Here is a 20,678-nt window from a genome sequence, read left to right as displayed (position 1 = left end):
GCCTTACCTGGCAGGAGGAACCCTCGGCTGGGGCTGGCTCGAAGCCACTGCTTACAGTAGGACTCTTCGTTAGGCTTGCTGATGAACTCAAACTGACACGGCACCTGTCCATTCCGAATGGTAAAGGACTCTACCTGCAGATGCATGTACTTCACGTTCTGAAAACAGAACTGGGGACAAGCCCGGGACCAGTCAGACCAGTGCCCTCTCCTCGGCAACCTGCCCAACCACCCAACTGGGCAATCCTTGCCCTTCCTGGGAAGAAAACGAAGGACCATCCCTTTCAAATCATGCTTTTGTTTTCTAAGTATTTACCTGGGAGACCATAGCTGCTACTACTAAAGACTAGTTGTTAGTGTTTAACTCAGAAATTCTAAACTCAAAAAAACACAAAAAATCCCCTAACAGAATCTCCTATACCCAAAGACCATACCCAAAATATCCTTCACCCATTCCACTCCCAAATGTGAAAATGAAGCTCCTCCTTCCCTGCAGCTGGACATTTAGGACATTAAAAATACCCTCACCATAAATCCTCATTTAATTGACTTTTTACTGTCAATTCTGAATGATCTTTGCTGTGGCACTTCTCTGAAAAATCTTTAGCCCTAAATTGACTTCTCCCAATGCCTGTTACTTTTCCATACTGCCTTCCCTCTCAACTCACAGGTACCCCACATTTTGGACTCAATCTCAAAGCAAAGCATCAGTAGGAAGACAAACCCAGGGCAAGAATGCACACACTATACTAAGATCAAGTGAAACACATTTTGGATCCTCTGTGACTTATTTAACCTATGGAGGGCCCATGTATGGGTAAAATATAGGAGCCACAAAAGGTTACAGGCTTTTGGTTTAAAAGACCAAGAGGTGAACCAAACCTAAACCAACACCCCCTCTCCTGTCAGCTGGCATCATCAGCCTCACTTTGTCTAGAAGCAGCCGATCAAGGAAGACTATAGAGACCAGGAGCCTGACAGCTGCCCCTTCGAGTTCTGAGACCTAGCAGATGAGATTTATGTTCTACAAAGAGAAGAGCCTGAGGCATTATCACATCCTTTCTACCTCTCGCTTGGAAAGGGACACGGAAGGGATATTGGCGTTTTCCATCTTATCCAGGGAGCGAACAATCTCCTCCAGAGTTTTCCGATACAGCTCTTCATTGATGACCCGCACCTGGAAGGGAAACAACAGAGACTCAGTGCCTTGGCTTCCACCCACTTTCTCTTTTTCAGGGTCCCCAATCTCCAGAATCTAATGCCTAACAGTCTGAGGTGGAGCTGATGTAATAATAATAGAAATAAAGTACACAGTGAATGTAACGTGTTTGAATCATCCCCAAACCATTGCCCCACTCTTCCCTATCCATGGAAAAATTGTCTTCCATGAAACCGGTCCCTGGTGCCAAAAAGGCTGGTGACTGCTGCTTTTAGAGGACATTCACAGCCTTGGGAAATAGCAGTTGATAGCAACACAGAAAGTGAATACTAAACAGATTTAATTAATGAACAAAGAAGCCAATTAACAATAGACGTAGAAGGGTCCCCCAGAGGCAAAGCCTCTCGTAAAATCCCGATTAGCAGAAAAAAATGATACAGGAGTAAAAGCTGGGTGAGCAGTTCTGCAGGGTCTGAAGTCAGGGCAGAGAGACGCCCCTGCCTGTCTCTGCTATGCTTGCTGCTGCCAACAGGCCGGCAGGCAGGAGCTTGTCTAGGGCTTTGAGTCAAAGCAGCATTTCACAGGCTTTTTAAACCTGTGTTCCATCAGCCAAGAAGCTTTTGTCAGGCTTTCCCTTCTACATTTTGAATTACAATTCTTGTCATCTTCCAATAATAAAACCTCAGTTACAACACTCATTAGGCTTTTTTCAAACCACCCACACCCTTGTGGATTCTGAGGCACCTCTGCCTGCACCCTCGAGAACTGATAATATATAAAGAAACACAGAAGTCACTGAAGAGGAGATACAAGTGGAGAATACATAAATAAAAAGATGTTTTTTTAAGATATTTATTGTAAGTCAACGATACTTCGACAAAAAAAAAAAAGATGTTCAGCTTCACTAGTAATCAGGGAAGTATAATCTAAAAGAATGAAGTATCTTTCTCATTTGGCTCACTGGATTGGTAGAAATTTAAAAGATTGCTAAAACCCAGTATTAGCCAGATTGTGGGAAAAGAAGCTCATTCATGGTTGGCAGAAGAGTAAAATGGTAAGGATGCTGGGAGGACAATTTTGTAGGCTCAAATAAAAATAAAATACATTTTTCTCTGAACCACTCATTTCACCTCTAGTAATTTCATTCTACAGAAATGTTCACATTGACACACAAAGATATATATGAAGGCTGGTCACTATAGCAATGTATATCATAGCACCATTTTGGAAACAACTTAAATTATCAATACAAACATGGTTCCTCCATACTATGAAATATGTTACAGCCCTTAAAAATAATGAGGAGGGAGCTCTACCCTTACCAACATGAAAAGATCTCCTAAAAAATAGCCAGTGGGGGAAAAAGATGTTCTCAGGACCATGGGTGTGATAGATTTCTTTTACAAAAAGGGAGAAACTTCCTCTATGTTATATATAGAATACTGACACACTGCATAGAAAAAGGTCTGGAAAGAAACAGTCCAAAGAGCAAAGGGGAACTTCCATGTACATAGAGACATAAAGTAGAAGTCTACAAAACATTTATGAATGAAATTTAAATTGAAACCATTTTTAAAAGGAGACTCCTCTCATTCAAGGTGGGAGGAGGAGACCAGAAAGACAAAAATGGTCTCAGCTGTGGGGACCAATTCCCTAGAGGACGATGGCAACTTGGTCCCAGCTGCCCACCTACCCCAATGTCAAACACTGAGCTGACGGGCTTGTGGTCACTGGTCTTCAGGGCCATGTGGCTCTGGTAGCTCAGCTGAGTGATGTTCTTCCCTTTCCAGAGGACCCGGTCACACCAGGCAGGAGCACGACACTTCTCGCTGAAATGCAAAACCCACACTGAAAGCCCTCCGAGGCACAGCGGCGCCCGACGCCTGGGGTAGCGCGTATCCTGCGGTGTCACCCCCAAACAGCTGCAAGCTCAAAGCCAAAACGCTGTTCAGGATGATTTCTGCCCTCCACCTTCCTATGGGGATCAGGCCAGAGTCACAGCCATCTGAGGGTAAGCATTCTGTGGGCCTCAAAAGATGCCGGTTAAAACAGATCGTGAATTCCTACTGCTTGGCTTCAATTCCTGCTTCAGCGCTTGCCTGTTTGGGAAGATCTTGAATTTGGGGGTGGGGGGCTTTTGTTCCCCGGTCTATAAAATGAGGATAATAAATTATACCTACTTCAATGGGTTGTTGAGAAGATTACATGAGATAATACAAGTACTGAACAGCTTCCCATAGGCCCTCATAAAAATATGAACTACCATGTAATGATCAAGTACAAGCTCAGTCTGTTGGAATCATCACCCTAAGCATAGCTGGAAGGGAAACGAGTCTTAAGAATTATGGTGGGGACTTTCCTTGGGGTGCCCAGGGATTAGGACTCCAGGCTCTCAATGCAGAGTGCCCAGGTTCGATCCCTGGTCAGGGAATCAGACTGCACATGCCTCGCAGGGCCACTAAGCCCTGAGCCACAGCTAGAGAGTTCACTAGAGATCTGTCACAACGAAGGTCTTGCGTGGTACAACTAAGACCCAGACCAGCCAAATAAATAAGTATTTAAAAAAAAAAAAAAAGTGTAGGAAGGCAGTCTACTTAATGAACAGACACTGAGAGAAAATGTTTGGCCTGAGGAAGAAGTGACAGGAAGCCTATCTTCTTCTGTAGGTCCACGAGGGAAAGCACTTCCATAGTTTCTGAGTTTCTATTTGCTCAGCCTCCGAAGCAACCTCTGACCTACCTGGTATCCCAGTCATCGGAGCCAGTATCATACTTATAGGTAGGCTGGAACGTGAGCTCACCCTCACTGAAGCCCTCGAAGACAGCCTTTGCAGCCACCTGAGCTCTCAGCTACACAAAGGATGGAAGAAAAAAAAAAAAATCTCAGCATAAAAAGGTCAAACCTTGAATTAGCAGAAGAAAGGAAACCAATCTGGAATCTAAACCCTAACCCCAAAGGAAAGGCCCCTGAGAAAACTATTCCGTGGGAATTCTCTGGTGGTTAGGACTCCATGCTTCCACTGCAAGGGATATGGGTTTGATACCTGGTTGGGGAACTCAGACCGCACATGCTGCACAGTGTCCAAAAAAAAAAAAAAAAAACAGAACAGAAAGAAAGTTACTCTGTAAGACCTCGAGTTAATTAACTCCCAGGAAGAGGAGCATGCTGACTATTCTGCCTGCAATACAATTTTTAAGGCTCTTTTATAAAACTGTATCCATGTCTGAGGGGCCTGAGCTCCATCTTACTGAGATGCCCCTAGGAGGATTAGTTTATGGATATAGTTTCTCTTCCAGGTATCAAACACATCATCTGTGTAGCACAGGTGTTCCAATATACAGAGAGATAAAACCGCATTAAAAAAAGGCCTGTAAAGATACAATCCAAAAAGCAAAAGGGAACTTCCAAGTATGTATAAATATATAGTAGAGGTGTAACCAAACCATTATGAATTAAGTTTAAACTAAAACAATTCTTTAAAGAGGTTTGTCAAATCAGTTATATGAACTGGGGGGAGCTCTATGGTTTGGTTTCCCCATCTGTAAATTCTGGATTTATAATAGAATCTGCCTCACAGGATTGTTGCAAAGATAAGCTGTCAACTTAGAACAGTGCCTGACACATTACGATAATAACTGGCCTCCTTGCCACTGCACTGGTTCTAAGAGCTCCTTCTCAGCAAGAGAGAAAAACCACGGGTGTTCCTGCCCCCTCCCTGGAGCACCAAGCTTGGTGCTGTGTGGCCTGGTGAAGAACTGTAAGCTCTAACTTTGGTGAAAGGGTCAGCTATCCAGGGGACAACAGTTGACAAACCTCAAAATAGGAATTCCTTAAAAAAAAAAAAAAAAAAAAACTATTAAGGAAAAAGCAACAGGAAATTAAAATAGTGTAAGATGATTCTTTCCCTTTTGCTTTTTTCTGGATGCACTGCATGGCATACGGAACTTCCCAGACCAGGGATTGAACCCACACCCCTACAATAGAAGCACAGTCTTAACTCCTGGACCACCAGGGAAGTCCAAGGTGACTCTTAAATGGGTAAATATGAGGACTTTCTTGATGGTCTGGTGGCTGAGAATCTACCTTCCAATACCGTGGACTTGGCTTTGACCCCTGGTTGGGGGAACTAAGATCCTGCATACCTCGGAGCAACTAAGCCCTCATGTGGCAACTACGGAGCCTGCATGCCCTGGAGCCTGCAAACCACAACAAAGACTGAGCATAGCCAAAATAAGAATAGTAAAAAATAAATTTAAAAAAAAAGGGTAAATATAAATCTTGAAACCATTTGGAAAGCAAGGAAACACACAAACTGGTTACTATTACTTAAGGAGAGACCAGAAAAGGGAAGAAGAGATGGTATTGAACTCCCAGGGAAATAAGAATGCTGCAGTCTAGAAAAAAGACAGACAAGGGATAATGCTGAAAAGGGGAATAAAGAGACTAATTTACCAAGGAAAAGAATGAGAGAGAAAAATGGGTCACTAAAGAGATTATTCTATAAAGAAAGACGTAACAGACTTGGGATTTTTTTCCCCTTAATTGATCTCACTGGGAGAAAAATAAAGGTAACAGAAAGATTTAGACTAACGACAATACAAAGATGATTAAAAGGGAGATACAGGCTAGAAAGAAAAAGGACTGTGACATCCCAAACAACTCTGACCGCTTGAACAGTTTCAGAATCTCTTGAGAGGACTACCCTGAAGAACGTCTGAGAGAAACAGGTTTCTCATATCCTGGGAAAGAGCTAATGCTCTGAGAAAGGAATGATAACCCAAACAACGGTAGAGGCTAGCAGGGGACACAACGGATTCTTTCTGGAAGTGAAGACAGCCCTTCAGAAAAAGAGTGGTCCAGCACACGGCACAGGTCTGCTGAGGGGCAGGGGCAGCGGGCACGGGGGGCCCATTCGAAACATCAGTAAATCATCCGAAATATACAGAGGACTAATATTGTCTTGATGAGAAGCTTGGCTCCCTTTTGGCCCCAACTTGAATGACTGAATGAATGGGCGCAAACGAGACAGAGAGAAAGAGAATAGCTCTTGCCTCCAAGGGAGACAAACCTCAAGGGCAAGTGGGGCAGACAGCTGTAGGAGAGGCAGCACAGATGGAGGAAAGAAAGGAACGGTGGGCACCAGCTCCCCAGACGAGGAAGAAGAGGCGCAGCTGGGCAGCCAGGCTTTCTGCGCCCTCCCATGGGGCGTGGGAAGGGCAACGACAGCTGCCTGAAGAGCGCCCGGGTGGCCGCTGGTACCTGGTCATACGCATACAGCGTTTGAAAGGCCTTCTCTTCGACGAGTTTTTTCACTTTTTCCACATCCGGATCTTCTATCCTGTAGTTGAGGTCCCCCAGCCACAAGATCACACTGCGGGGACAGAGCACAAAGGGCACAGGGGTTAGGAGGAGCTTCGCCCACCCTATCCGCTGCGCTTCAGACAGAAGGCCCCGGAGGCTACGTCTCGGGAGCTGCGCGGGGAAGGAACTTGGCTGCTCAGGGTCTCTTTTCCTCTTGCCATCCCATTTAACATCATGTCTAGCATGCCGCTTACTCAGTTATCTTGCTCCAAGTTCACCGGCAACAGCCTTGTGTTCTCCTTGACTATTTTATTCCCATACAGCTGGAAAGGGAGGAGGGCATGGCAACCCACTCCAGTATTCTTGCCTGGAGAGTCCCATGGACAGAGGAGCCTGGCAGGCTACAGTCCATAGGGTCACAAAGAGTCAGACACGACTGAAGCAACCAAGCACAGCTGGCAAGATAGTCTAATAAGATCTAAAAGCAAGACAATAATTTACCTCTCCTGGGAAGAGGGGGAAAGATCAAGTATTAGGAGTCCTGTCAATCACTCGGGGACCCCAAGCCAGATGATGCCACGATGCTGCCTCTGCCTCCATGCACACTCCAGCCCCCAAGGCACGCTCTTGGCCTTTGTTTCTGGAGCAGAGTTCCTCTGAAACAAAGCCTGACCTGTCCAGTGGCGTCTCAGTTTAACCACCACTGCGTTACCAGCCAGCTCCTTCTGCAGAACGCAACAGGTGTTTTCTTACACCTGCTGCTTTGGGAACATGATCACTGGATGCTCCCAGGTGACACTGCACATTCCGTGAAGACCAATACTGCTCTACGTGAAGCCAGGAGCCAGGTTATGAGAGAAGCCGCGTGGCAGCACACAGACACCAAAATGAATGCACCCACGAGCTAAATGCAAACAAGCTGACATGCAGCCTCACACACTGGGATGCTGCTGGGTCAGCAGAATGCAAGACCCAGTGCCTGCTAGGTCCCCTGGAGACGGAAAGCCATTCTGGCAGCTTCCAGCACACCAATCAAGATGGTCCTACAGACGCAGCAGGCGGATGAGAGGCTGGGCTCTGTGTACTCCCTGGCAGACACCACAGCCCCAGTGGCTTCTTCCTTGTTATAAGAAGAAGGGGCGTAAGTTTCAAGTGTTACTGTAAAGTCTAAAATTCCAATATGCCTTGAGTTTAGACAGAGAGCAAGTACTGGAGATAAATGAAATAAAGAGAATGAACATTAGCACCAGACACCCCAAGCAGCTGCAACCACAGCTCCAGAATGTTGAATCAAGAGGCGAAAAAGACGGCGTAAAGACTGGGAAATGCAGCCCCATCCTCAACCGCACATGCTTCTGGAGACAACAGGCAGGCAGAGCCCTGAACCATACTTCTAAAACCTGTGCTCAAGACGCCCGCTCTGGCGAGGCTTTTCTCATGATACTGCATCAAGGCGGACTGTGTTAAAAAAATATCTTACACATTTTCCAGGAACAAATGGTGTGTCTGAGAAAATTCGAGAGGTTGGCCAGATGGTAAGTGGGGAAACTAAAAATTTCCAAGAGGTGTAATCCCTGTATAACCGAGAGTTGGCTGAGAGTTCCCGCTCAGGTGGTGGGAAGCCGCCCCCGGTCCCCTCCCTAATGAAACAGAGAGCCCTCAGCTTGGACTGTGCGGCCCGGCACACTACTCGGGGTGGAAGGCCAGACTCACTCGTGCTTGCTGATGGTGAGAGGGGGCAGGCTTGGGTCGACCTGACAGAACTGCATTCGAGAACAAATGTCTTTGTAGTCCTGGTTCCTCCTCTCGTACTCCTCCGTGTGGGCTGCCAGGTGGGAATTGACCACGCAGATGCTGGTGTTGTGAAACTGGAACCGGATGGCCACGCCCCCTTTGTTACCCTGTGAAAGGGAGCCCAGAAAAGGCACAGTTCCCAACCTTACTGTGATAGTCATTCAAACCCGTGGGCTTTCAAAATGTTCTCTTTTAGTCAGTCTGTGTCACAATCCTGGGAGATGAGTAAAGCAGGGTTGCATATTTATAGGTGGGAAAACAAACGCAAGAAGACAGAAGGACCAGGCAGCCAGCGGTGAAGGCGAGTCCACTCTGCAATAGATCACAGGCAAGCCACACACTCCCCACCCCCACCCCACACCCCACCCCCAGCCCGGGAAGCTAAGCTCGCAACCTAAGAGGAGGACTTTGACAGCTTCAAGAAGAAAAATGGTAAACCTATTATTAGCATTCTTTCTTTCTTTCCCTTGGTGATCCAATAAAGCTTCTGCGACATGGGTCATACATTAAATGGAAGGACCCACTTGGAGGCTACAGAGTGGAGCGGCCGTGAGGATGAGGGCTAACTGGGCAAGTCGGCCAGCAAGTCACTAAAATACAATTTCAGAATGGCCTCCTCCATCAGTTCCTGCTAGATCATGAGGGGACAGGTCATCTGGTGATGCCAGTACCCTCAAGCTGGGACACAGGTAGTTGTGGTATCATGAGAAGCAGGCTCGAGACCTTAGGGACCAAGGCCCTCCCTGTACCAACCAGGAACTCACCATTCTCCCCATGATTCCTGTCCCCACCGTCTCAGCTTCCACTTCTGAGATGTACGCGGCATGCTCCTGTTTGACATATAGCAGCAGCATAATCCCAACCAGTCGGATGAGCTTCACCTGGAAGAGAAACATGCGTTGAAGTCACGGCATTAATGGGGAGTTGAAAGGAAAAGTGGACGAGAAGCTGGCTGTGAGGACTCCTGTATCTCCTGCTCCACACCAGGAAACTGGGTAATTACCTGATCGACTCACTGGCCACACCCTGTGATAACCTCAGCAGCCTACAGGTGCCGAGACCTGAGAAGCCGCTCCTGGAACTGAACATCAGAGCATCAATAGGACTTCCTTCCTCCCTTCCTTTCTAGCTGGCTGTGTCATCACTGCTGTGAAGGGGCCTTCTCTAGTTGCTGAGAGGTGGGGGCTACTCGTTGCGGTGTGCGGGCTTCTCATTGCGGTGGTTCTATGGAGCACAGGCTCGAGAAATGCAGGCTTCCATAGCTGTAGTGTGTGGGCTCGGCAGTTGCTGCTCGTGGGCTTACTTGCCCTGAGGCACGTGGGATCTTCCCGGACCAGGGATCGAACCCATGTCCTCTGCATTGGCAGGCAGAGTCTCAAGCTCTGGACCACCAGGGAAGGGCTTGGCTTTTGATGAAAGTCGCAGCGGAAGTGAAAAGTTGTCTTAGCATTTCCCCGCATGGCAACACAAAGTCAGAAGGTCCCAGACTCTTCTCATACCTTTGCATATTTGGCGTCTGGATGAAGACCCTCTGATACAGCTTTAAACCACTCTTCCTCCTTTGGGGTATCATGGAAGAAAAAGGCTTCCTTACTCAGATCAAGCTCCTGGAACCTATTAGGAGAAGCAACCAGTCAGGGAGTAGAGAAGGGTAATGTGCGAGATGGCACATTCTCAGATTGGTTAAGCTGTGTAAGGCCTATCTTTCTAGCTAAACTGCAGGATCCTCAAAGAAGAAGAAAAACAAACACTTAGAGACAAAGGACTAAAGGCCCAGGAACGTACCAGGTGCTTTCTCAAGCAGTGGCCCTTTTCATCTTCATAATGAGCCTGAAGTACTTGGAAGAGTTTCCAGTCTTTACATCTGAGATCACTAGCTCACATAAGCACCAGGCGGCAAATAGATTGAAACCTGAGGCTGCTGCTAAGTCGCTTCAGTCGTGTCTGACCTGTGCAACCCCATAGATGGCAGCCTACCAGGCTCCGCCGTCCCTGGGACTTTCCAGGCAAGAACACTGGAGTGGGTTGCCATTTCTTTCTCCAATGCATGAAAGTGAAAAGTGAAAGTGAAGTCGCTCAGTTGTATCTGACTCTTCGCGACCGCATGGACTGCACCCTACCAGGTGCCTCCATCCACGGGATTTTTCAGGCAAGAGTACGGGAGTGGGTTACCACTGCCTTCTCCGAGATTGAAACCTGCTACTGCTGCTAAGTCGCATCAGTCGTGTCCGACTCTGTGTGACCCCATAGACAGCAGCCCACCAGGCTCCCCTGTCCCTGGGATTCTCCAGGCAAGAACACTGGAGTGGGTTGCCATTTCCTTCTCCAATGCATGAAAGTGAAAAGTGAAAGTGAAGTCACTCAGTCGTGTCTGACTCTTAGCGACCTCATGGACTGCAGCCTACGAGGCTCCTCTGTCCACGGGATTTCCCAGGCAAGAGTACTGGAGTGGGGTGCCATTGCCTTCTTCGGATTGAAACCTAGCTCTCTATAAATTCCAAATTCTAGTTGCTTTACACGTTACCACCCAGGCTTCTTTGCTGCTCCCTCCCCAACAACAATATTTGGTACAGTGGTAAGAAGATAGTAGGTGTGGGGAAAAAAAAAAAGACTGATGGATGGGGCCCTCCCTTTTAAAATATTTAATTATTTGGCTGTGCCAGGTCTTAGTTGGGCTTCCCTTGTGGCTCAGCTGGTAAAGAATCTGCCTGCAGTGTGGGAGACCTGGGTTTGATCCCTGGATTGGGAAGATCCCCTAGAGAAGGGAAAGACTACCCACTCCAGTATTCTGGCCTGGAGAATTCCATGGACTGTATAGTCCATGGGGTCACAAAGAGTCAGACACGACTGAGTGACTTTCCCTTTCATTTTCAGGTCTTAGTTGTGGCACAAAGGATCTTCAAGGTGGCCTGTAGGATCCACCAGGGATTGAACCTAGGTCCCCTGCATCAGGAGCACAGTCTAAGCCACTGGACCACCAAGGAAGTCCTTGGATGGGGCCTTTTCTTTCCTTTTAACCTTCCTTCCCTCACAAAAGATATTTTTGCTTTGTAACCAACAAAGCTTTGAATGTCTAAGTAATAAAATTCAGTTCAAGGTATATGCTTTTAACAGAGGGTTGCACTCAAAATTAAATATTAGCATTCCAGTACCAAGCACATCACTTTAATAGTGCCAGAAATTTGTTTACTACGAGGAAGCATAGGAACAGAGGAGCAGCTGTTATTAAGCATATGCTCGTTCTTCAATCCCTTCACCTGCTGTGAAGTCTCAGTTACAGATTCATGCCCCCATCCCTTCAACCACAGCTACACATTCTGAAAAATGCAGAGACAATTAGAAGACACTCACCCCACACAGTACACATCTGGGGCCTGGGTATCGTGGCTGAGCCAGGGCCGGAGGCACTCCTTGGGGGACTGTCCATTCACATTGTACGTTCCTACAAAAAATCTGTTGCCAAAGACAATCCACTGGTCACTTGGGAGAACTATGGACACGACGGGGAGAGCACTGGATGCTGACTCTGGCTGGTTTCAGTCTCTCTGGGCTGGAATTTGAAGACTTCAGAAACGTCACGGCCATCCTAGACAAGTGGCTGTGGCACCAAGGGGTGACCTGCGTCTGCCAGGACATTTGTTGCTTTTGGGATAACTTCAGACAGTAGAGACCCACTTTGAACATTTCTACTTAGCATTAATAGCCATTAGACAGTCACAGTCACAAAATGACTATGTCCTGTGTGTGCTACTGAAATGAAAAAAGAAAAGAAAAGTACCCTGGCAACTACTTTTGGAAAGAAAGCAATACCAGTGTTCACATAATTCACTAGGGCTTTTTTCTGTTTTTTTTTTTGGAAACTTTTTGTTTTTTTTTTGGAAACTTTTTATTTTGTATTGGGGTATAGCCGATTAACAATGTTGTGATAGTTTCAGGTAAGCAGCAAGGGAACTCAGTCATACATATACATGCATCCATTCTCCCCCAAACTCCCCTCCCATCCAGGCTGCTACATAACATTGAGCAGAGTTCCACGTGCTCTACAGCAGGTCCTTGTTGGTTATCCATTTTAAATATAACAGTGTGTACATGTCCATCCCAAACTCCCTAAGACAATTCACTATCTAGATCCCTAGAAGCAACATTACTTTGTCTTATAGTCCCAATGCAGTGATTTTAAAAGACCTGGCAAACCTGCACCGTTTATTCATGTAATTTTCAATCATTTTGTCTAAAAAGATTACCAATCACTAACTTCATGTGATTAATTTCAATTCAAACAACTTTCTTTAAAGGCCCCAAATGACCTAGAGATACACAGAGGCATAACCAAAAATCAAGATCTCTCTCCTCCTTCCACACAGGGGTATCTTCAAATATTTCTGCAACTGTTTGTTACAAGTTATGTCCTTCCCACCATACCACAAAAGGCACAGAATAAATGCCTGCCAAGGAAGAGTGAAAGGAATCACTCATTGAGAAAATGATGGGAGTGATTCTGTAGGGTACAGAGGAAGCGCTTCTATTTCAGAGAGCTGAGTGATCACTTGGCTGTGGAAACAGTCTAAGATCCAGAGAGCTACCTGAAGTTCTGGATGTAGGTATAATCCTCTTCTTTCTGTATTAGATGTGATTTCACAATTGTATCTCGCAGTCCAAACTTCTGCATGGATAAAATGTGAGCCTTGTCTGATACTGTGATAGTAGAGGAGCGAACCATGTTGCTTATTTCAGATTTGGACTTGTTCTGTCTAGAAAAACAAACAAACAAAAATGTTTCTATAGAAAGTTTTTATCAGGGCTTCCCTGGTGGCTCAGTGGCAAAAGAATCTGTCTGCCAATGCAAGAGACCTCAATTTGATCCCTGATCCGGGAAGAGCCTACATGCTGTGAAGCAACTAAGCCCATGTGCCTAAAAAAAAAGGGGGGGGGGGTAAAAAAAGAGAGAGAAAAAGTTTTCATCATATTTTTTTTGGCCATACCACACGACATGCAGGATCTTAGTTCCCCTACCAGGGAATCGAACCCAAGCCCCCTGCAGTGAAAATGCAGAGCGTTAATCACTGGACCACCAGGGAGGGCCCCTTATATGTTGTTGATTGTATAGTACATTGATTCATAGAATCTCAGACCAGAAGGAAACCTGGAAGATAATCTATCTAACCCTTCATTTTTCAAATGAGAAAAATGAGACCCAACATCATGAGGCTGGATGGCAGCAGACTGTGAATTAGAACTCGGTTTAGACAGTGTTCTTTCTGGACTCTGGGTCTCATGTAACAAGACTATACAACTGTCTAGATCTTTTGACTTGATAATTCTACCGTATCTCTATTCCACAGGAATAATCTGTAATAAAAAAGAAAAGCAGTAAAAATTTATATTTTATTATTATTTGTGTAGTTTTCATAGCCATACTAAAAATTATTCAAATGCCAACATTTAAGGTTAAAGAAAAATAAATATAAAGTTAAGGGAAATTTGACATATAACAGAATCCTAATAAATGCTCAAAACCTTTTGTTGAAATTACTTAATGAACTAAGATATATTATATAAAACACTTGAGACAATTTCTGACATTTATTCATATATGCCATTTAAGTACTTAATATTAGATGGTCATGTATTAATATATACTAATGAAGGCTATGTAAAAATGCATCTATGTGTATCAGGAAGGCTCAAAAGTGAGTTGAGAATGATAGGTTTAGCTACATTTAAAGCACAGGGATTGTTCATTGCTATTTAAGTGCATAATTTAAAGTGAAAGTGTTAATAGCTCAGCTGTGTCCGACTCCTTGTGGCCCCATGTACTGTAGTGCACCAGGCTCCTTTGTCCATGGACTTCTCCAGGCAAAAGTACTGGAGTGGGTTGCCATTCCTTTCTCCAGAGGATCTTCTCAACCCAGGGATGGAACCCAGGTCGCCTGCATTGCAGGCAGATTCTTTACCGTCTGAGCCAGCTGGGAAGCCAGACACATGGAAGCTTTTATCTTGACCAGATGATTCCAGCTATGATCAGTAGGGGGAACTGGAGTATACACTAAATATAACGGCATTAGAAAAAAGAAAGGAGTAAATAAAAACGAAGGGAAAAGAAGTATCTTCAGAGTGAAGAAACTTCTAAAAGAACGAGGGGAAGAAATCAAATGTTTCTGATCTACATTTCCAAGGTAGGGTTAGGCTTCAGTTTCGGATCCTAGATCTGCCAGCTGCTAGTTCTGGATCTTGGGTGAGTTATAAAATGTCTCTTCTTCATCTGTTTCCCTACTTGTGAAACAGAGAAACTTACCTCTTAGGTTAAGGGAAGATGATCCGTGTAAGTGTATGATGTGTGGCACATTACACAGTAAATGCTGAATAAAAGTCTAACGTGCCCGAGGCCAGCGACTGTGGGGCAGCATACGTTATGCACCGTAGTGGCCTCAGCTCTTCAGTGAGGAAAACCGTGGCCCCAAGAGGCACAAGTGCAGGGAGAGCTGCGTTACCTTGAGAGCGAGTTTTCTGGTTTATTCTGACCCCAGGAGCTTTGGTCCACAGGCAGGCCCTTCACATTTGGTCTCAGCTCGTCAGAGGAAGAACCACCTGGGGGGGGGAGGGAAGGAATGAAAACACATCTATGTTTTAATGCAGGGGTCCCCAACCTCTGGCGTCTAATGCCTGATGACCTGAAGTGGAGCTGATGTAATAATAATAAAAATAAAGTGCACAATAAATGTAATGCATTTGAATCATCAAGGGGCGGGGAGAAACCATCTCCCCACCCCCTGGCCCTCGGAAAAATAATTGTCTTCCATGAAATTGGTCCCTAGTGCCAAAAGGTTAGGGACTGCTGCTCTACCATACAGACCACAGCTTCTCAAACTTTGGTCTGGGAATTAATGGTGGTTTACATATTGCTTGAAGGCATAGGAAAGGCCTAAACTAGTGTCTGTATGAAGTTCCCACAGAGCAGGTCCAGGATGGGGGTGGGGGGTGGGGGCGGTGGTGGAGGGAGGTATTTCATCCAGATGTCTTTACTGCTGAAAACACAACTCTCCCAACTAGTCTGACCCGCTTTTCTTGGAGATGGAATGCATTACAGAAGGAACAAAGCTAAGAAATCTGCAGACCTAAGATGTATCATCAGCTCTGCTGGTTTTTAATCTTTTGACTTTGGGCAACCATCTAACGTCCCCTGATCTCAGTAACCTGACCTGTCTTGCCTTCCTCACAGGTTTATTGTGGGGATCAAATAGCTGGCATGTGAGTAAGCACTTTGAAAGCCACACAATATATTATGAAATATAATGTAGTGATGTTATTACCATTTACTGTGAGTGAGACTTCAGCTTCAAGGACAAAGAAGGCAAAGGTGAGAGAAGTAAAACTGGGAAGGCCTAGAACATGCTCTAGAACATGAGTAGCCCTTGTCGTCAACAAACTGCCCTGAAAACCAAGGAGCCCGAGGACTTGCAACAAAGAAATATATGGGGAAAGCTGGCAAACCAAGAGAAACCAGAAAAGGAAAATTAATCTGCCAATTTATTGCTTCTTTGCTCCTTAAAAGCCAGATTCCTCGTCAACAGGGGACTGCGTGAAGAAGTCATAGAGAGATGCTGCTTCGATACACAAGGTACATGGAGCACTGTGGGCGTGAAGCATCACTAAGGAATTCTGCTCTGAAGACTATTACTAAACATGGATTTGTCAACCATGCGTTCACAGCAATGGGAGGAAAAAAAAAAAACAACTTTGGAGTTGAGAAAGAAAACACAGTCATTTACAACATGAAAATAATTACATTTCAATGCCTCTAATCAATCACCAAGGGCTTTCAATTCTGCTTCCTAAATTGCATCTCAAGTCAATATATTCTCCAATGTCTCTCTACTAGTTTAAGTTACCAACAATTCCTTGGAACTAGTTGAAAGAGACTTCAATTAATCTCCCTGCCTCCTCTCTCACCCCACCCTCTCTAATCTAATCTCCACACTGTGGCCAGAGGATTTTTTGAAAATCTGATAATATAACACCTTTAAAAAGCTCCCCATTGGATAAATCCAAACCCCTTAATACAGCTGCCAAGTGTCTTCTCAGTCTGGCTCCTGCCCACCTCTCCAGCCACATCACTATCTCCTATCTCCTATCTCCTTGAAAGCTGTAGTCCAAGTATATTAAAGTTACTGCAGTTATACAATGATCCCATCAGAAGCAGACTTCCTTCTTCCTCACTCTGCTTTACACGGCTAACTCCTACCCATCCTGTGGCCAGGAGCTAGCAAACAACTTTTTCTGTAAACGGCCAGAGGGTTAACGTCCTAGCTTTGCAGGCCTCATAGTCTCTACCACTATTCAACTCTGCCATTAGAGTGTTAAAGCAACTATAAGCATGGCAGTATTCCAATAAAACTTTATGGTCACTGATGTTTACATACTGCATAATTTCCACATGTCACAAAATATTATTTTCTTTTAGTTCTTTCCAAACGTTTAAAAATGTAGAAACTATTCTTAGTTCATGGGCTGTACCCAAAGCAGCCAGCAGGCAGCTCTGGCCCAGGGGACTGTAGTTAGCCAATCCCCGGTGTACGGCACATCTTAGAGGCCATTTCTTCTAAGAAGCCTTCTCTGACTCCTCCCAGACCGGTTCAGAGGCTCTAACAGGGATGTTCCCATAGCTCCCTGTACTTCTCCTATCACAGACTTGATGGCTGTGTGTTGTCTACCCATTTAGCCTGTAAGCTTCCAGAAGACAAGACTGTGCCTCAGTACTAATCCCATTTGATACCAAATCTTATACATCTGTATTCATTTTTTTTAATTGGATGCTATTTCCACTAAAATGTAAGCTGTATGAGATGAGGACTTTGTCATCTGTATGCCACTTTCCAGGGGCTTGGAGCAGTAACAGTACTCAATGTACTAAATGTAACCAATAGGAAACTTAAGTTGAAGTCGAGCTCTACCATCATCTTCCTGTGTTACTTCCTCTCTTTGGGTCTACTTCATCTATAAAGTTAAAAAAAGAAAAACTCATAGAGCTTCACGACACACAAAGGCAAACTTAGGAATAACACTTAGGCTCTTTCTGCACGTCAGTGCTTTCTGAGGACTCTGTCGGGCTATGTCTCGGGGAACAAGTGGTTTGTCCCTGCGGACTTTGCTTCCATCCAGAGCGGGCAGTGTACAGACTGGGAAACCACCTTGCTGACCTGTATCTTGTCGATCCCTCCACCCCATATCTCTCTCAGGACTCAGTCCAGCAAGAAATGGAACGTCGTCATTCATGACTTCATGTATGGAAACTTTAAGGCACCATTGGGGGAATTTCCAGCCACAGGGCAGCCTTCTCGGAATTTCTTCTCTCCTGAATCTGGCACGGAAGTCGGCTGTCAGCAGCTCTTTACCAAGTTCACCATCGCACAGCCCATGGTTCCCTCTCTGGCCACAGCTTCCTGCCCTTCCTCTTCTCCTGCTTCCCTACTCCCTCTCTGCTCTTTTTCCAACCTCAGACCTCCAATCCCTTGTCACTCAACCTAACAAGTGACATCTGGATTGTTTTCCCATGTTCCCAAAGTCCTATAAATCCTCTCTCCTAAATATTTTTATACCCGACCGTCTCCCCATGCCTACTGCCATGTCTTAGTTTAGGCCCTTAATATGCCTGGAAAGCACACTCAGGGATTTCCCTGCCGCCATTCTCATCCCCTCCAGTGGATTCTGCCAGCTGCTAGAAGAAAACGCAGATCTGAGCAGGTCTTTATTAAGCAGGGCTTAATAACTTCTAACACCTTCATAACAAAACCCAAACCTCTAAGTACTACATACAAGAACCTTTATAATTAGCCCCAGACTACCTCTCCAGACCCATCTTCCACACCCCCTGACTCAAACCATTCCTCTCGGGACTTTGCTGGTGGTCTAGTGGTTAAAATCCATCCTCCAATGCAGGGGACAGAGGTTCAATCTCTGGTCTGGGAAGATTCTACATGCTGCGGGGCAACAAGGTCCGTGTGCTGCCACTGCTGAAGCCTGTGTGCCTAAAGCCTGTGCTCGGCAACGAGAGAGGCCACTGTAGTGAGAAGGAAGACTTATACCCGCTCGCCTCGTCTGGGGAAAGCCTGTGCTCAGCAGCAAACATGCAGCACAACCATAAATAAACAAATAATTTTTAAAACAAGATTTGTGAATAAACAGAGATTTTAAAACAAACACTCCTTTCTCACCCCTAATCCAGTCACACCAAAACCATTTACCTTTTTAAGGGTAACCCAGTGGTTAGGACTCTGCACTTTCACTGCCGAGGGTGGTGGGTGACATTTATCTTTTTAAATGTTGCCTCCAACCCACCCCTGGTCATCGGTATAGCTTAACCACCCCTCAAATACACCTTCATGTGAAGGTGAAGTCACTCAGTCATGTCCGACTCTTTGTGACCCCGTGGACTGTAGCCTACCAGGCTTCTCCGTCCATGGGATCCTCCAGGCAAGAATACTGGAGTGGGTTACCATTTCCTTCTCCAGGGAATCTTCCCGACCCAGGGACCGAACCCGGATCTCCCGCATTGGAGGCAGATGCTTTAACCTCTGAGCCACTAGGGAAGCCCATTACACCTTCATGTAGGGAACTTCAAACTCAGCTCAGGAGTTATCTCCTTTGAAAAGCCCTCTGGGGCACTCTCCTCCTTCTTACATACCTAGTGCTCGCTCACCTCTAAGGCATTTATTTATCACAAAGGAACTGTAACTACCTTTAACTCTTTTCATCCATCTTTTTTCTTTAGCTAGACCTCCGCTTCTTGGGGAGAGGGCAATGGCACCCCACTCCAGTACTCTTGCCTGGAAAATCATATGGAGGGAGGAGCCTAGTAGGCTGCAGTCTATGGGGTTGTGAAGAGTCAGACATGACTGAGCGACTTCACTTTCACTTTCATGCATTGGAGAAGGAAATAGCAACCCACTTCAGTGTCCTTGCCTGGAGAATCCCAGGGACGGGGGAGCCTGGTGGGCTGCCGTCTATGGGGTCGCACAGAGTCGGACATAACTGAAGCGACTTAGCAGCAGCAACAGCAGCAGCTTCTGGGAGCAGGGACTGATGTTTTTCCTCTGTGGCCCCGAGCCTACCATGCATGCATGCTATGTCTTTGTGACCCCATGGAATGCAGCCTGCCAGGCTCCTCTGTCCATGGGATTTCCCAGGCAAGAATACCGGAGTGGGTTGCCATTTCCTTCTCCAGGGGATCTTCCGGACCTGGGGATTGAATGCTCTTATGGTAAATCTCCTGCGTTGCAGGTGGATTCTTTACCCACTGAGCCACCTGGGACACCCCTATCCCAGCCTGCCACAACATATGAAATGTACCAGGCAGTCAGTAAACACATACTGAACAAACAGCCTAAGGGCAAGGATTAAGATCAAAGTAATTTCTGGTTGTTTTTTTTCTGGGTGCTTTCTGATGCTCACCTTTCATACCTACAATTGAAACCATGTCCAAGTAAGAACCTCCTAGTAGGTAAATCAAGAGTGATAACTGCAGCTTGACCTAGATGTGCAGAACTACCATTTTTCATGTGAATTCTGTGCACTGCTTATACCCACACCCCTCTCACACGCCTGTCTAAATAGTAACACTGCTCCTGGAGGCACCGTTTTTGGCCCAACCAGCACTATCAGTTCCGTTCAGTCACTCAGTCGTGTCCGACTCTTTGTGACCCCATGGACTGCAGCACACCAGGCTTCCCTGTCCATCACCAACACCCGGAGCTTACTCAAACTCATGTCCGCTGAGTCCATGATGCCATCCAACCATCTCATCCTCTGTAGTCCCCTTCTCCTCCCACCTTCAATCCTTCCCAGCACCAGGGTCTTTTCTAGTGAGTCAGTTCTTCACATCAGGTGGCCAAAGTATTGGAATTTCAGCTTCAGCATCAGTCCTTCCAATGAATATTCAGGAGTGATTTTCTTTAGGATGGACTGGTTGGATCTCCTTGCAGTCCAGGGGACTCTCAAGAGTCTTCTCCAGCACCACAGTTCAAAAGCATCAGTTCTTCAGTGCTCAGCCTTCTTTATGGTTCAATTGTCACATCCATATGTGCTGCTGGAAAAACCACAGCTTTGACTATATAGATCTTTGGTGGCAAAGTAATGTCTCTGCTTTTTAATAGGCTGTCTAGGTCAGTCAAAGCTTTTCTTCCAAGGAGGAAGCGTCTTTTAATTTCAAAGCTGCAGTCACCATCTGCAGTGATTTTGGAGCCCCCCAAAAATAAAGTCTCTCACTGTTTCCATCGTTTCCCCATCTGTTTGCTATGAAGTGACTGGACTGGATGCCATGATCTTAGTTTTCTGAATGCTGAGCTTTAAGCCAACTTTTTCACAATCCTCGTTCACTTTCATCAAGAGGCTCTTTAGTTTCATCACTCACCTAGAGCCAGACTCCTGGA

The 20,678-nt window shown here is 45.8% G+C and overlaps 1 protein-coding gene across 1 annotated transcript in view; it reads right to left on the bottom strand.

The window, feature by feature from the left end:
- INPP5B (inositol polyphosphate-5-phosphatase B) overlaps window positions 1-20,678 on the bottom strand; it is a 52,496-nt gene that overhangs the window by 8,904 nt on the left and 22,914 nt on the right. The window contains 11 exon segments of the mRNA XM_040231603.1: window positions 8-170; window positions 1,066-1,176; window positions 2,852-2,987; window positions 3,898-4,007; window positions 6,418-6,529; window positions 8,173-8,360; window positions 9,018-9,134; window positions 9,753-9,867; window positions 11,605-11,706; window positions 12,837-13,004; window positions 14,745-14,841. Coding sequence (XP_040087537.1) covers window positions 8-170; window positions 1,066-1,176; window positions 2,852-2,987; window positions 3,898-4,007; window positions 6,418-6,529; window positions 8,173-8,360; window positions 9,018-9,134; window positions 9,753-9,867; window positions 11,605-11,706; window positions 12,837-13,004; window positions 14,745-14,841 — 1,419 coding nt within the window.

This window comes from Oryx dammah, unplaced genomic scaffold (genome assembly GCF_014754425.2).
Source record: "Oryx dammah isolate SB20612 unplaced genomic scaffold, SCBI_Odam_1.1 HiC_scaffold_28, whole genome shotgun sequence".
NCBI classification, from domain to species: Eukaryota; Metazoa; Chordata; class Mammalia; order Artiodactyla; family Bovidae; genus Oryx; species Oryx dammah.
This window is presented reverse-complemented; position numbering and strand designations above follow the sequence as displayed.